At 48.4% G+C, this 14,646-nt stretch overlaps 3 protein-coding genes across 3 annotated transcripts; 1 reads left to right on the top strand and 2 right to left on the bottom strand.

Moving 5' to 3' along the window:
* Positions 1 to 233: 233 nt before the first annotated feature.
* LOC117846854 (zinc transporter 7) lies at positions 234 to 3,073 on the bottom strand. The gene is made up of 4 exons (XM_034727952.2): positions 2,814 to 3,073; positions 2,063 to 2,721; positions 1,835 to 1,984; positions 234 to 922 (listed from the first exon to the last, which is right to left on the bottom strand). The coding sequence occupies exons 1-4, from the start codon at positions 2,866 to 2,868 to the stop codon at positions 617 to 619; spliced, it is 1,170 nt and encodes a 389-aa protein (XP_034583843.1). The 5' UTR covers positions 2,869 to 3,073; the 3' UTR covers positions 234 to 616.
* Positions 3,074 to 5,739: 2,666 nt separating this feature from the next.
* Positions 5,740 to 6,634, bottom strand: LOC117847589 (glutaredoxin-C7). The gene has a single exon (XM_034728811.2). It carries the CDS (start codon positions 6,463 to 6,465, stop codon positions 6,058 to 6,060), a length of 408 nt encoding a protein of 135 aa, XP_034584702.1. The 5' UTR covers positions 6,466 to 6,634; the 3' UTR covers positions 5,740 to 6,057.
* Positions 6,635 to 8,532: 1,898 nt separating this feature from the next.
* On the top strand, positions 8,533 to 11,233 carry LOC117848991 (uncharacterized). Its single transcript, XM_034730605.2, has one exon. It carries the CDS (start codon positions 8,759 to 8,761, stop codon positions 11,231 to 11,233), a length of 2,475 nt encoding a protein of 824 aa, XP_034586496.1. The 5' UTR covers positions 8,533 to 8,758.
* Positions 11,234 to 14,646: the final 3,413 nt, after the last annotated feature.

Here is a 14,646-nt window from a genome sequence, read left to right as displayed (position 1 = left end):
TTGCCTTTCAGCTTAGATTCTGCACTTCCAGGCGTTGCCATTCGATGACTCTACTCCATTAACAGCACAACTCAAAAAGAATGGTAGACTCTAGTCCACGGACCGCAAAGCACAAAGTCAGTGCTCCGTTCGTTAAAAAAAAACTCACAAAAAAATTGATGCAGACCTCAAAGTTGTCGGTAATCTGTCAACGCTGTTAGAAATTCGACAATAGAGGACCAGGCACAGTACCATCAAATCAAAACCAGCTGCAGATGCAGCGGCTGTCACACATGACACATACCATTACTTGCTCGTCGTTTCAAGAAACCACAGCAGTTCGCACTCGAGTACAATAAAAACCGACCATCAACATCCCACTCCCACCTATGGAACCGCCTTTGTTGGGGCAGGTGAAAGGGCCCCACTTTTTACATGAGCGGTGTTTCTTTCATGCCCTTCAAACAGGGCATCCTATGATGAGCACAGGCAAGCTACTACAGTGAGAACACAGAATGCCCCGGAAACCTTACAACTGTACACATATACAAGGAATTTTCTCAGGGCCTTACTGCAACTTTTTTTTTAAGATCTTACTGCACCTCTTATGATCCTATCTGATAACAAAGGGCAGGTCTTAAGCCCATATTGCAAGCGATGACATAGAGAGAGCACCAAGGAATAGCGCGATGTATGCCACCAATTGCTGTCGCAGCGAACCAGTCATCTTTTCACCCAAGAAGTCTGCCGCAATGAGATCCACCAAAGACATGTATATGAGAATGCCGGCCGACACCGAGTCAAGAATGCCCTCAACCACAAGAGCCCTCGGGCTATTTGGATTGTAAAACGTGGCCAAGCCTGCCCCGGCAGCTATCCCTGCCGGTGTTGTAATGGCAAAGAAGGATGCCATTAGAACCGCTGAAAGGTTCTTGAATTGTGCCTGTAGGGAGATAATTTTTAGGTAGTCAGTCAGCCAACTAAAGAAAATAGTAAATGAGTAAAATAAGTGCCAATGCAATTCAGTCAGTAAATGGACACCCAACAAGATTGTTGTGACTCCGCAATCCTATTTATAAAGTAATAGGCAACCAAAACTTGGAATAGGAGTCGTAGATGACCATTTACATTAATAACGAACTGAAACTGAAAGAAATAGAAAAGATGCAGCAACGCAGCACAATACCCGGTTATATTATTAAAGTCAAATGTTTGACCTCTGATATGTCAATACCATTTCGTAACCTATCAAGTATAAAAAGCTGTACAAGTATTGCCAAACTAGTAGTATTGGAAACATTAAACATGATTTGGAAGAAGGTCAATAGTGCACAGGAGGTCTGAATCCCTGATGTCAAGTCACAAATATCAGTATGGAAGGTAGAAACAGGCAACTTGGAAGGTCAGTAAAAGGAACAATGCAATGAGAGAAACACAACAAATTACACCCACCCCATATCAAGTTGAGGCGTGAGTATCAGCTGGATTTTCCCACCAACTTGAATTAAATAAACCCATCTTCTTACAACTCTATAATTTGATTTATTCTTGCACAGTAATTTCAATCAACTTTGACAAGCCAGTGAGTGATGGAACATCCACAAATTAGGTTTTCTCGAAGTTTCAAGGACTGGGTCCATGTTCTTAAAGACAGATTCCCCAACCATGAAATTGTCAAAGGAGTAAATTCCGACAAAAATAACTGTAGGGCCGTGTACAGATTGCCAAACAGGTAAACTGCTGGAACCTTGTGCAATCTAAATAATTTCACTTCCATGTTCATCACTATGTGCAAAATCAGCTTTATTGATTAAATAATGAGAAATGTTCAATGGCAGTTTACTGAAATTCTCACCTGAGCGATGCACCCGCCTAATGCAAAACCCTCGAAGAACTGGTGGAATGAAAGTGCTGCGACAAGTGGCCTGATTGTGCATGGGCTCCGTGACACTCCGAGTGACAACCCGATGATCACAGAGTGAGACACAATCCCCATCTCCAGTATCTGCAACCAAGCCAATGGTCATCACAGTATGCTCCATGAAGCACCAAAGCATCCCCAGTGAGCTGATCAAACACCCACCTGCGACACGACGACAGAGCGGACATGGTCCGACATATCCCCCTCGCGGCCCTCTACTTGCACCAGCTCGTGCCCATGGCCGTGGTTGTGTCCGTGCCCGTGCGAGTGTCCGTGGCAGTGCGTCTGCAAGAGCGGGGCCTTGCGGTCGTCCTCAGCGACGGTGACCACGGTGATGTCCTCGTCGCTCGCGGAGGAGGCCGCGGCGAGCGTGGCGGCGGCGGCTGCCTTGACGCGCGCGGCCTCGTCGCGGTGCTTGGTCTCGTAGAACCTGGTGGCGAGGAAGTCGAGCACCAGCGTGGCGAGCGCGGCGGCCATGGCGACGAACCCCGGGAACGGGAACCGGCGCCAGGGCGCGGCGGGGAGGCAGGGGCTGGAGAGCGCGTGCTGGGCGTCGTGCAGCATGTGGACGAACCCCGTGGCAAGGATGACCCCGGCCGCGAACGCCTTGGCCGCCCGGAACGCGGAGCTGTCCGTGCGCAGCGCGCGCCGCTTCCGGCCCGCGAGCGGCAGGCCCACCCCGAGCACCCCGGCCACCAGAATCGCCGCCATGGCCACCTCCTTGAGCCGCAGCGCTACCGCGTCGTCGCGGCACCCGCCCCCCTCCGCCTTCTGCATCTCCTCCGCGCAGGTCGCCGTCGACAGCGACGCCGCCATAAGCTCTGCGCAACACGCAAACACATGGAGCCGTCAGTCTCAAGACCAAACGGCGAAACAAGGCAACGAAACTGGGAACGCAAACCGAATTACGCACCATTGCTGGTGCTGAGGAACTGGCCGGCGTGCCGGCGGAGGCCGGCGAGAGCCATGGCCGGAGAATCCGATCCTGCGACGGACGGCGCGGGGCGGACAAAAATCTTGGGAAAATCGGTTCTTTAGCCGGCGCTTTTCCGATGCCGGGGATTCCTAGCCCCCCGTCTCACGGCTAGTGGACAGAGAGACGAGATCGAGAGAGAGAGAGGAAGTCGAAATCGTGGGGAAAGAGTCGAATCTAATAGAAAGACGGGGGCGGACTTTGAAGAGAAGAAGGATGTCGTCATGGTGGTGGGAGTGCACCCAACCGCGGTGGCGATGCGCCGACGCCATCGACGACGTGGACGGCCGCGGCCGCACCCAGGTAGTCTGCGCGTGCGCGTCGCTGACACGTGGGGCCAGTGGGCTGGAGGAGGTGATGGCTGGGCCGGGTCCATGCGCCAAGACGCATCCCGACCGTCGGTCTCCTCGACAGACGGCCGAATGCCGTGTGTCCCTGCCGAGGGCGTGTGATGCGGGACCTCGCGGCCGTATAACTGCCTGGGCCCCACATTACCGTGGAGCGTGTGTGCTGCTTGTGTTCGTCGCGGGATTGTTACACTGATCCGTGGGCCCGATGAGGCAGGGCCCGACGGCTAGGGACCGAGGTGGCACGGGGAGGTCTCGTGCACTCGGCGCGGCGGGGGGTGTTGGCAAACGATGTCGACATAGTGACGAGGGGGGTCGCGGAGCCCACGAGAGGTCCTCCTGGATCTCCCAGATTGGGCTGCATTTGTTGGCTGATACTCCGTAGGTGGCTAGGCCCGCTCGCAGTGGTACTTTTAGCACGACGGTCACCTACTTCTCAGTTCTCACGTGGGCTCCTTTTGAATGGAGGAAAATATAGGCAGTATTTTGGAGAGCTAGCACGTGCCAACATTCCTGCGGAAGTTTTCTACCAAACCATTTGGAGTAAGGGCTTATTCGGTTTGGTCGGAATGGTCCGGAACGAGACCCGTTCTGGACAGATTGATCTGGTCTGATTTTAAATCCGGCGCATGGCAAAATGGCCATTCGGTTAAGGCAAGTCCGGCCCGTCTAAGCCATTTCGTATGCCCCGAGGTTGGGATTTGTTCTCCACCTCTTGAGGTTCGGAACGGAAACAATCGGATCGAGTGAATCCCTTCTTCTCGAGCCAGAACAGTTCCTGAGCTTTTTCAATCTGCAGCAAACGAACGAGGCTTATAGGATTTTTTTAGACGAAGGAAGCCATTTCGTATGCCCCGAGGCCGGGATTTTTTCTCCACCTCTTGAGGTTCGGAACAGAAACAATCGGATCGAGTGAATCCCTTCTCGAGCCAGAACAGTTCCTGAGCTTTTTCAATCTGCAGCAAACAAACAAGGCCTAAAGGATTTTTTTAGACGAAGGAAGCTTTATGTAAAATAAAGTTCGGGTCTATGTAACAAGTCGGTACACCAACCATTCCAAAATAGATTTAAAAAAAAGAAGAAAGAAGAATGAGATCCAGTATACTCTATGCAACGTAGCACCTCACTCAAACTATAACTCAAAACCACCTAGCAACCTTATTCCAACTACGGATAGAGTTCCTATAAAACGGTTTGCGTCTATTTTTTTGATCTGCGTTTACAAATCCTTTATACTATGTGTACAAGTCCAATTCATTTACCGCTAACTCTGTGTTGTGTACTTATAAAGATTCAATTACAAAGAATAAATCCCGAGCTGCTCGCCTGCGTGAAAATTTACCCCCTCGCCTGAAAAGTACAATGAAAATTTACCCCCTCGCCTCAAAAGTACATGGCCATCTGGGATCCGCCCTTTCATTGCACAATGCAGAGGGAGACCCTTGGCCGCCTGGCGCCATTTCTTGCCTCTTCTGATCTGTCATCCGGAAAGAAGGGACGACGGGAGCAGCGCTTTGGGCCCTAACTATAATCATGTAGTTTGTGCTAATCGGGCCTTGTTCTCAACTGGCATTCTTTCACCTGGGCTTGGGCCGCTGGTAGACATGCCAGGCCACTTTCAGCCCGGGTGAATGTCTTTCATCCTCTTCCCCCCATCTGCCCCTCCGCTCGTGTGTCATCGTGTGGGGGACGGACGGGCACACGCAAGCGTCACGTCAAGCACCCCTGGACGGCTCCGTAGCAGGGGAGGCTGCGACGCTGCGTGCCCGCGCGCCTGCGTTTTGCGTCGAGTTCAGGCGACGGATCGGAGCGCTGGTCCAGCACGGCATACAACATACATACCACACAGAGACGACACTGACCTTCGGCTGCGCTGCACGTACGAGCGAGCGGATCGGTTATTCGAGTACACCGTACGGCAGCTAATTACTGTACGATCAGTTGTCCGATTCCGAGAGAGAGAACGCACGCACGTCGGCACGTACGTACGTACGTACTGTACGTGCTGGGAGACGCTGACTTGACGATGCGTATAGGCACGCGTGCAGCTAGCGACGGAGGTACTGCTCCTCCGGCTGCTCCTGGGCTCCTGGGCCCTGGCCGAGGAATCCGGCCGGCCCGGATGCGGCCACGAGTAAGCGTACAAACAGAAGCGGCTGAGCCAGGAGTGAGCCTAGCTTCAGCTCAGCAGCTCAGGGGCTCCTCTTCGGACCACGATGATCGAGAGAGAGGCCGTGCCGGCCGGTGCGCCGCCTGCCCGGCTGGAAATTTGACAAGACGCGGAATTCTAATTTCTTTCTTTCTTTATTCCCACCGATCGGTGACGTCTACGCCACCCACCCTGCCCCGTTTAGTACCTTATCTCGCCTCCAATTACACGTATACTTGATAGTCCACTCCAACCACACCTACTATACGCTTTTCCATTTTGAATTCCACTTCCTTTCTTGGTTTCTTTCGGTTGCAGTCGCATACACACGCACGTCACGCTGTCACAGCCGAGCGAGCAGAGGAGGATCGACAGAGAAATTGACGACGCTTGAAGAGGAAAACGTATTAATTACATTTAGACCCAGACATTTCTCACAGAGGCCCTCCACTTGAGCCAACCCTCTCACCGCCAGCCCCCACAGCAAAGCACAAGGCCACAAGCACAGCGAAGCGAACGCCCACGACGTCCTGCAAACGTCACCGGCCATTTTGCTCCATACCCCCCTCGACTTCCCCCTAAATTACGTAACGTAACGTACCCGTGTATCTACAGAGCCCAAAGCAAGCGGAGCGAGCGACCCAGCACTAGCAGGCCGCGCGCCGGCGGGGGTCGCCGCCTCACCGGCCTAGCCGCAGAGCGCGCCAACCTCGCGGAGGCGCGGGACGAGGAGGCCGCTGAGGTGGAGCCCCATGAGCCCGTCCAGCCCGCCCACGGGCGCGCCGCCCACGAACAGCGCCGGCACGGCGGCGGCGGCGGCCGCCGACGCCGCGGCCTCCTCCTCGGCGGCCTCCTCCACCTCGATCACCGTCGCGTGCGCGCCCACGGCCGCCAGCAGCCGCCGCATCACGTGGCACATGCAGCACCCGCGCCGGGCGAAGATCACCACGGGGCTCTCGCGGACCAGCCGACCGACGCGCTCCGCGGGGGCCTCCACGTCGCCCGCCAGGTCGATGGTCAGGCCCAGCCGGCGCCGGGACCGGGGCGCCGCCGCCTCGCCGGCAACCGCGCAGCTCACGCCGCCGCCCCCCTGCATCCCTCGTTTCTTGGTTGGGGCGGACGAGAAGGGAGAGGCGTGTGGTTACCGAGCTGCTTGCTGCCTGCCTGCCGCCGCTAGTAATTCACGGCGTGAACTCGGAGTGAGTGAGTGGCTGGTTGGGTGGTTCGCCGTCAAGATCCGGGCCGGGGGAACGTGGGGGAGGCCCCGTATATATAGGAGCGGGCGCACATGGGGGCGTGACGTCAGGCGGAAGGTGACGGGCCACGGTGGGACCGAGATGGCGTCACGTGGCTGGACGGGGAAGGAGCAGGAGGGGTAGCTTGGATGAATCGAACAAGCAAAGTGGAGCGGAGCAAATCGTCCAAAGGCGATCGCCAATATTTGCCACATGACATGAGTGTGTTATAGGGTACACGACAAGTTGAAAGGCAATGAGTAATCATGTTCAAGATGAATTATTGATGGGATAAAAATTTGGATCTCGTATGGCATGGAGTTTTTTTTTTAAAACATTGTATGGCATGGAGTGGTTTTGAACTTCCGATCACATATATAAAGGACATATAGGGAATTGTACGTGATAAAAGTTTCTTTAGATATTTTATAATGTAAACTTGTATTTATTTAAATAAATAAGCTATTGTAAGTATTGTAAATTTAGTAGACAAGACGTGTGAGATTGAAGATAGACAGGGATAACATGCTACGAAAGTGTGGCAGCCGAACATGCTCCGAGACCTAGACTAGGTAGTGGTACGGTTTTGACTCATCTCTACTTTCATCATGGAACACACTAAAATCACATTTGGTTAGCCGCCAAATTCCTATCATGTGAAGATAGGGCTATCTTTGTGCGCACTTATGCGTGTCTATATCACCAACTTTCTGCACATACATTTTTCATATAAGTTGGATCCCCACACGAATTCTCAAACCCCTATCGTGCGGATGCGTCCTGACATGATAGTATGATACACTTAAGACTTAACTGTCGTGTGGATGCATCCTGACATGATAGTATGATACACTTAAGACTTAACTGAGCTATAAGCTCATTCACATGCAAATATGTGTGCTTTGTTTCCCTAGGATTTGATGCAAGCAGAACATATATATGCTATATTTTGATATATGTGTGCATTATGATGCATACAACCACTATAGAATTAATACATGCTGTGCATATATAGGACTCGTACATAAGTGGGAGGGTGGGACGTCATAATCCTAGCTGGAACCATGTGAAATCTCATCATCTCCTATATCGGGCCATGTTGGGTCCTCTTCGAGGCAAAACTAGCAAAGAAGCTAATACTAAATTTATTCTCACCGTAGCGTAGCGCTTCTGTAGCAATACCACTTATACCATGCTACCATGCCCATCAACTTGTTGATTTGGACAGGATCAGTACCTTTGGTCGAGAGCACCGATTTGAATTGTTATCTTATTTCAAAAAAATTTGTTATGCAGCAGTTCCTAATTAATTCAATCCCAGTCTGGCAGTCTCTAAATTCCCAAACGTTTATTTATCTACTCATTAACCATGCATTCTCTTTGCTCTTGAGGGAGCTAGTCACAGGGGCGGAGCTACAGGGTATGCTGCATATGCTGCAGCATACCTTGTTTTTCCACCAAGGTAATTACTATACATACATATTTTATATAAAGAAAAAAGAAAATGGAAGCGAGAGAGCAGGTTGCAGGACAGTAGAGGAGGCCGACTCGTGCAGACTTGCGATTCCACCGTCAGGCCCACGCGGCCCACACGAATTGCGACCTCCTCACGCAACGGACTCCAGGTCTCCAGCACACGGCAGTTCGGCTTTGTCTCTTCGTGCGGCTTGCGGCGCGGCGTACAGCGTGCCCTACCCGGAATCTGCAGACCGCCGACTGCTGAGACGGAGAGACGAGACGGAGACGCCATCACACGACGGCAATACTACTTAGTCGATTGCCAGCCGGAAGCAGGCAGCAGCGAGCCAGCGGCCAGTCCAGGCATCCAGCAGCAGGGCGCAGGCCAATAATCGTTCAAGATCTCGAGAAACACTGGCATCTGGTGAATTATTTGTTCTACGTTCTTTGGCTTTTATAAAAACATCTTTATTCGTGTATGATTTAATTACTAATTGCTTAGCCCTAAATTATAGATTCATCTAGCACGCAACAAGGTGGAGGATTTTACCCTACAGAAAAGTCGATCTAGATTGATCTTTTGTTCTGGACTCGTATCATGTGAGTGATCCATAATCACTTGTGTCAGTTCAATCGTGTACAAGCACAATTTATTTAATTGTTTGGTGTTGTGTTCTTTGTAATATTTAAACAGTTATGAAGAGAGACGGGAACATTGCATCTCTTTTTCAGAAGCATGAAGCAAAGAGGAAGGCAGCAGCAGCTGCTGCTACTTCTAATCGTTCTTCTGATCCGGTTGTACCTGTGGTGGAAGAGCAAACTCGTGAGAGAGTAGTTGAGGAAATTGAAACTCATATCCTAGCGCCCCCACCACCGCCCCCACCGCATCCGTCTTCTGTGCCACCAGTTTATGACATCAATCGCCTTCCACAAGATCCAGGTGAAAGACGTCCCATTCTTAGTTATCCTACTAATGATCAAGATGCAATTCGAAGAGCATATATTACTAAAGGTCCATTCAAGCCTTTTGCACATGATTTTCCGAAAACAAAGATTTCAGGAATAAATCGTCAATTCAATTATTGTTGGATGTACAATCATGAATGGATTGAATATAGTATTAAAAAGGATGCTGTATTTTGCTTTATATGCTACTTGTTCAAGAAGGGCACAGAGTCAGAGGCATTTACTGTTGATGGCTGGAATAATTGGAATATAGGAGAGAAGGCACTTCTCAAACATTTGGGTTCCAAGTCACATATCGCAGCTCAAGAGAGATATATTGGCTTTACAAATCCCAAGGTAGCAATTGATTATAATATTCAGAAGTGGAGTGATGAGGATCTTCGACTTTATAAGAAAAGGTTGACTTATTCACTTAGGTGTATCAAGTTTCTTTTGCATCAAGGGTTGACGTTTCGTGGACATGATGAAAGTAAAGAATCTAGCAACAGAGGGAACTTCATTGAACTTTTGAAATTTCTTGCCGGAAATAGTGAAGAAGTGAATAAGTATGTTTTGGAGAATGCTCCAGGTAACTGTACCTTAACTAGCCCAGACATACAAAAGCAAATTATTCACTGCTGTGCCCTAGAAACTAGAAAGAAAATAATTGAAGAACTTGGTGATGAGCCTTATGCAATTTTAGCTGATGAGTCTAGTGATATATCACATAAAGAACAACTAGCTCTTTGCTTGCGTTATGTTGATAAATTGGGAAGGCCATGTGAGCATTTTATTGGAGTTGTTCATGTAGATGATACTACCTCTTTATCACTGAAGAATGCAATTGAAGCTTTACTTTTAAGTCATGGCTTGAGTTTGACTCAAATCCGTGGTCAAGGATATGATGGGGCTAGCAACATGAAAGGAGATATTAAAGGGTTGAAAACATTGATCATGCAAGAATCACCTTCTGCTTATTATATTCATTGTTTTGCTCATCAACTCCAATTGGTTCTTGTTGCTGTTGCTAAAGGAAATACTGATTGTAGCTTCTTTTTTGATCAAGTATCTATCTTGTTGAATATTGTTGGAGTTTCTTGTAAGCGCCATGACATGCTTAGAAATGCAAGGCTTGAGAATGTCAAGAAAGCACTTGACTGTGGTGAAATTGAATCTGGAACTGGATTACATCAAGAGATGGGTTTGCCTAGACCTGGAGATACTCGATGGGGATCTCATTACAAAACCATATGCAGCATCATTACTATGTATGAATCAATCCACGATGTACTGGTTGATCTTGGGGATGATTCGACATATAAGGATGATTGGACCAAAATACATTTTGTGACGGGAGCATTTGAGACCTTTGAGTTTGTTTTCTTTGCACACTTAATGTATATTATTCTTGGATACACAAATGAGTTATCTGAGTGTTTGCAAAGAAGGGAGCAAGACATTCTTAATGCAGTATCACTTGTTAATGTGGCAAAGAAAAGAATGCAAGAATTGAGGTCAAATGGCTGGGATAATTTTCTTGAGAGGGTCACCTCGTTTTGTGATAAACATGGTGTTGATGTTCCTGCTATGGATGGTGATTATGTTCCTTATGGAAAATCAGCAAGGAAATCTCGTGCTCGAAAGCAAACCAATGATGACCACTTTAGAAGAGAAGTATATATTGGCGTCATTGATCAAATAAGTCAAGAACTTGATAATCGGTTTGATGAGATTAACATGGAGTTGATGTCTTGTATGGCAGCCTTCAATCCTTCTAATTCATTTGAGTCTTTTGATGCACAGAAGCTACGCAGACTAGCTAAGTTCTACCCAAAGGACTTCTCAAATAATAATTTGCTCAGACTTGAATTGCAGCTAGATAATTATATTGATGACATCAGGAAGGATGATAGATTCAAAGGTCTAGACAATATTGTTGACCTCTCATTTAAGCTTGTCCAAACAAAGAGGCATAAAGTGTATGATATGGTCTATGAGCTTCTTAAATTGGTATTGCTTCTACCTGTGGCAACAGCAAGTGTTGAAAGGGTGTTTTCTGCAATGGTTTTAGTGAAAACAAAGTTACGAAATAAGATGGGAGATAGTCTTTTGGATGATTGTCTAGTCACTTTTATTGAGCGAGATATTTTCTTTGAAGTTGATGAAGATGATATAATTGAGACATTTATGTCCCTTCGGAAGCGTCGAATAAAAACGTCATTATAGTAACGTTGTAAGTCTCTAGTACTCTATGCATATATTTCAATTATCAGTTTGGCTTTGAAACTATTTATATTGTATTTAATGGATATGGTTTCTACTTTATCCATGAATTTAAACCTTATTACCGAATTGGTAAATGGATTTACCGAATTGTGTATCATTTTTTTTGGATGCATACCTTGACCTAAAATCCTAGATTCGCCACTGGCTAGTCAGATAGCTCACGCTCCCAGCAATCCCGACGAGGCAACGGCCAACGGCGACGGAGAAGAAAGATGACGTCACGAGGCGCGCGACACAACCCAAGGGAGGGACGGAGCTCTCCCGACGGGGCCCCAGCCCACACCACCGCCACGACGCCCCCGTCGTCCTGTGGGCGGGCAGCAGGCAGCAGGCAGCAGCAGCGGCGGGCGACGTCACCGCGCTCGGCGCATGGCGGGCCCTCCCGAACGTGGCAAGTGACCCGCGCAGCAAGGGACTGGCCGCTCGTGGGCGGGGCCCGCCCGGCGGGGTGCGCGCCACGTGGCGCGCGGGCCGTCCGTTGACGTCGCTGTTCCTGGGCGCCCGGGGCACGTCACGGCCCGCGGATCCGGAGCCCGACGGCGGGGATGCCGCCCGCCGCGGAGCCAGCGGCTCGGATCTCCTGTCGCCGGGTCAACTGCCATAGTACTCGTACCCGTTCGCACGCCGCCCACGCTTTCCCGAATTATTGCAGCCCGGCCGGCGTCGTGCGCGTGTATGTCAGTACGACTGTACGAGTATATCTCCAACTAAACTGCAGGTCGGTTTCCAGTGATAACAGATAAGTGACGTATTCGCTTCAGTTTATTTAGTCGGCTTATCAGCCACCAAACACTATTTTCCTCTCACAACAAATCAGCTGTTTCAGCTTTTCAGCCGGCTTATAAGCTGAAGCGAACAGGTCCTAACTATACCTATTTCCACATGTATGAAAAAGGGGTACAGAAGGCAACAAGTTTTTCCATACAAATTTACGTGTGTTTGGTTCGGAAAAATGGGATGGTCCATCATCAAATCATCCTTTTGCATTTTTGTGTGGTGTATGCAATAGAGTTTCTCTGCTGCTTGATACCTCCAGTTCTGATCATTAATTTTAACTCAAATCGTCAGCACGTGTACCATGAAATAAAGTCCTTTCGATATTTGCCTATTTAGGGAACATGAACTCAGGTTGTTCACAAACTCCACGCAACAAAAAAAACTAAGCAATCAATTAGATTTATCTTGCTGCAATAATAATCCACCTAACCCTCGTTTTGTGCCTACTACTAATAAAACCTTTTGCATGCATGTTCCAAATAATTTCCGACACTAGCTAGGTACTGAATTGTTTCATCTCAAAACTACAAGCATGGTTCTTCACTTCTTGACGTGGAGTTCCAAATAATATCCATGAACGAGGGTCCTTTTCGCCACGTCATCCATGCGCGGCCCACACGACGTGAGTGATCGCTTTATCCTACCGGGAAAAAAAGCGCTTGACATGGCGTGACACCTCAGCGACACTACTAAACACGTACAGCTCACCCAACTAAAACGTAGCCCTGCTGATTACCTTAACAACGCAACCAAGGCGCCTTAAAAAAAGAAGCAGAAAAGGACCAAAGCACTACGCTTTGGTACGTTGGAGATGACGGCAGCATCCACTACTGCTCCACTCTATTAAACCCTAATCAAACCCACCCAATCGGAAGCAAAGCAACTTGCCACGTTTTAGCTAGTTTGTTAAGCATTATTTGACGCCAAAGTGGCACAGCACACGGCCTGTGTTAGTCTCTTCTCGTCCCCTCGATCTTATACCGCTAGTAAACATAGACTGCTTCGCTTAGTTTAATCGGCACCAAATCAATGACTAACTAGCGCAGTGGCATGATGCGGTTAGTAAAAGATCAACCAATTGGTGCGGCACACAAGGCCGAAACGGGTTATGAAAAATTCAAAAATAGGAACATCATCGAGCAAATTATCCCATTCCTTTTACAACAAGTGCTTGCACCGCTCAAAAGCGTGGTGCTATTCAAACTTAATTTGGCAACTTGAGACTTGGTCACAACATACTTAGCTTGGTTCATGCATTTGGTTCATGGAAGCATAATTTAAGCTCTTGTTCGTTTAGTATCTTCTCTGGCTTTAATCAAGCATTATGGAAGTAATGAGCAGGTTTTCTTTCCTTGGAGGGGAATAAACTAGCTAGTTGCTCTAAAGTTGCACAAGAAAGTTTGAGTGAGTGTGGTTGCCTCCAACCATAGTGGGAGAGGGACAAAAACTGGTTGAAATCTTTTGAGACGTCCAATGGGTGGCTCGGTTGGCCCTCAAAACTAATGGCCGTAGTTTTCTTATCCGGGGGCGACGTCTGGTGGAAAGGAGCGACTTTTGCACTTAGTTGCCTCCCGTGGTGTCATGCTTTAATTCCGCATACGTCCCGTGTTGTTTAATCAGGCGCCATTTGCTAGCTGGTGCTTTTTGTTGCTGTTGTTGATGACAAGATGTGTGACATAACTCTGCATTATATTTATGGTTCGTTTTTAAATTTAGGGCATATGATTTTGATTTATTATGAAACAATGTTGTTCTGGGTCTATACTTCTTTCATGAAAAAATAGGGTACTAGTGTTGCACACAACACACATAGCGAAATCATCAGATGACTGATAGCGTGTGCGTGCGTGTGGTGTGCGTGTCCTATGATAGCAAGAGAGTTGTAAGTAAAGGGTTGTGAATATTTTTCCAGTGAAAACCCAAAGTTATTGTTGGAAATAGATTAGATGCTTTTCTTTTCTGGGGTAACTAATATTTATGCAAAACGATGCATGTATAGACACGTTTTTAGGGACACAATAAGTTGCCTCCTTTGTCTTGGACGTTTACCTCTGGACGGTTTGCGTGCCTCCTTCCCATCTCGTGTTGCCACCTTGCACCCACGACAACACATACGTGACACAAGCTCACTTGTCACGCCCCACCACGATCCTCTCGATGCATCAAGCTCTTTCCCACCTCCAAACCGGTTGGCAACAAGAGTGATGACCTATCGCACAACCATCAACACAGTCAGGCCATCTCCGGATCCACTTATGTACAATAGGGGCTTCGCGTTGAACCTAGCTCAAATTTATGGTACTCATTGTCCATCGCCAGAGAAGAAGCTATATATGAAGATAAAAGAAAATCAGCCTTTTAATCAGAATGTAAAGGCACTTGCAGTAAGTTAGAAGTAGCAAAGCCCCAACTTTCTTACTATATAAGAAGCTCAGTTGCTGCATGTGTCAATGTTTTCTCCCTTGAGCGTTGAATGGAGTACTGGAGCTTCCGTGACGAATATTATTATATCTGAGCATATTCGAATCTTGTGCTCGAAGCATGGTGCGTTCTCCTCAGCTCTAAGCGATAAATGG

This window comes from Setaria viridis, chromosome 3 (assembly GCF_005286985.2).
Source record: "Setaria viridis chromosome 3, Setaria_viridis_v4.0, whole genome shotgun sequence".
In the NCBI taxonomy this organism is placed as follows: Eukaryota; Viridiplantae; Streptophyta; class Magnoliopsida; order Poales; family Poaceae; genus Setaria; species Setaria viridis.
This window is presented reverse-complemented; position numbering and strand designations above follow the sequence as displayed.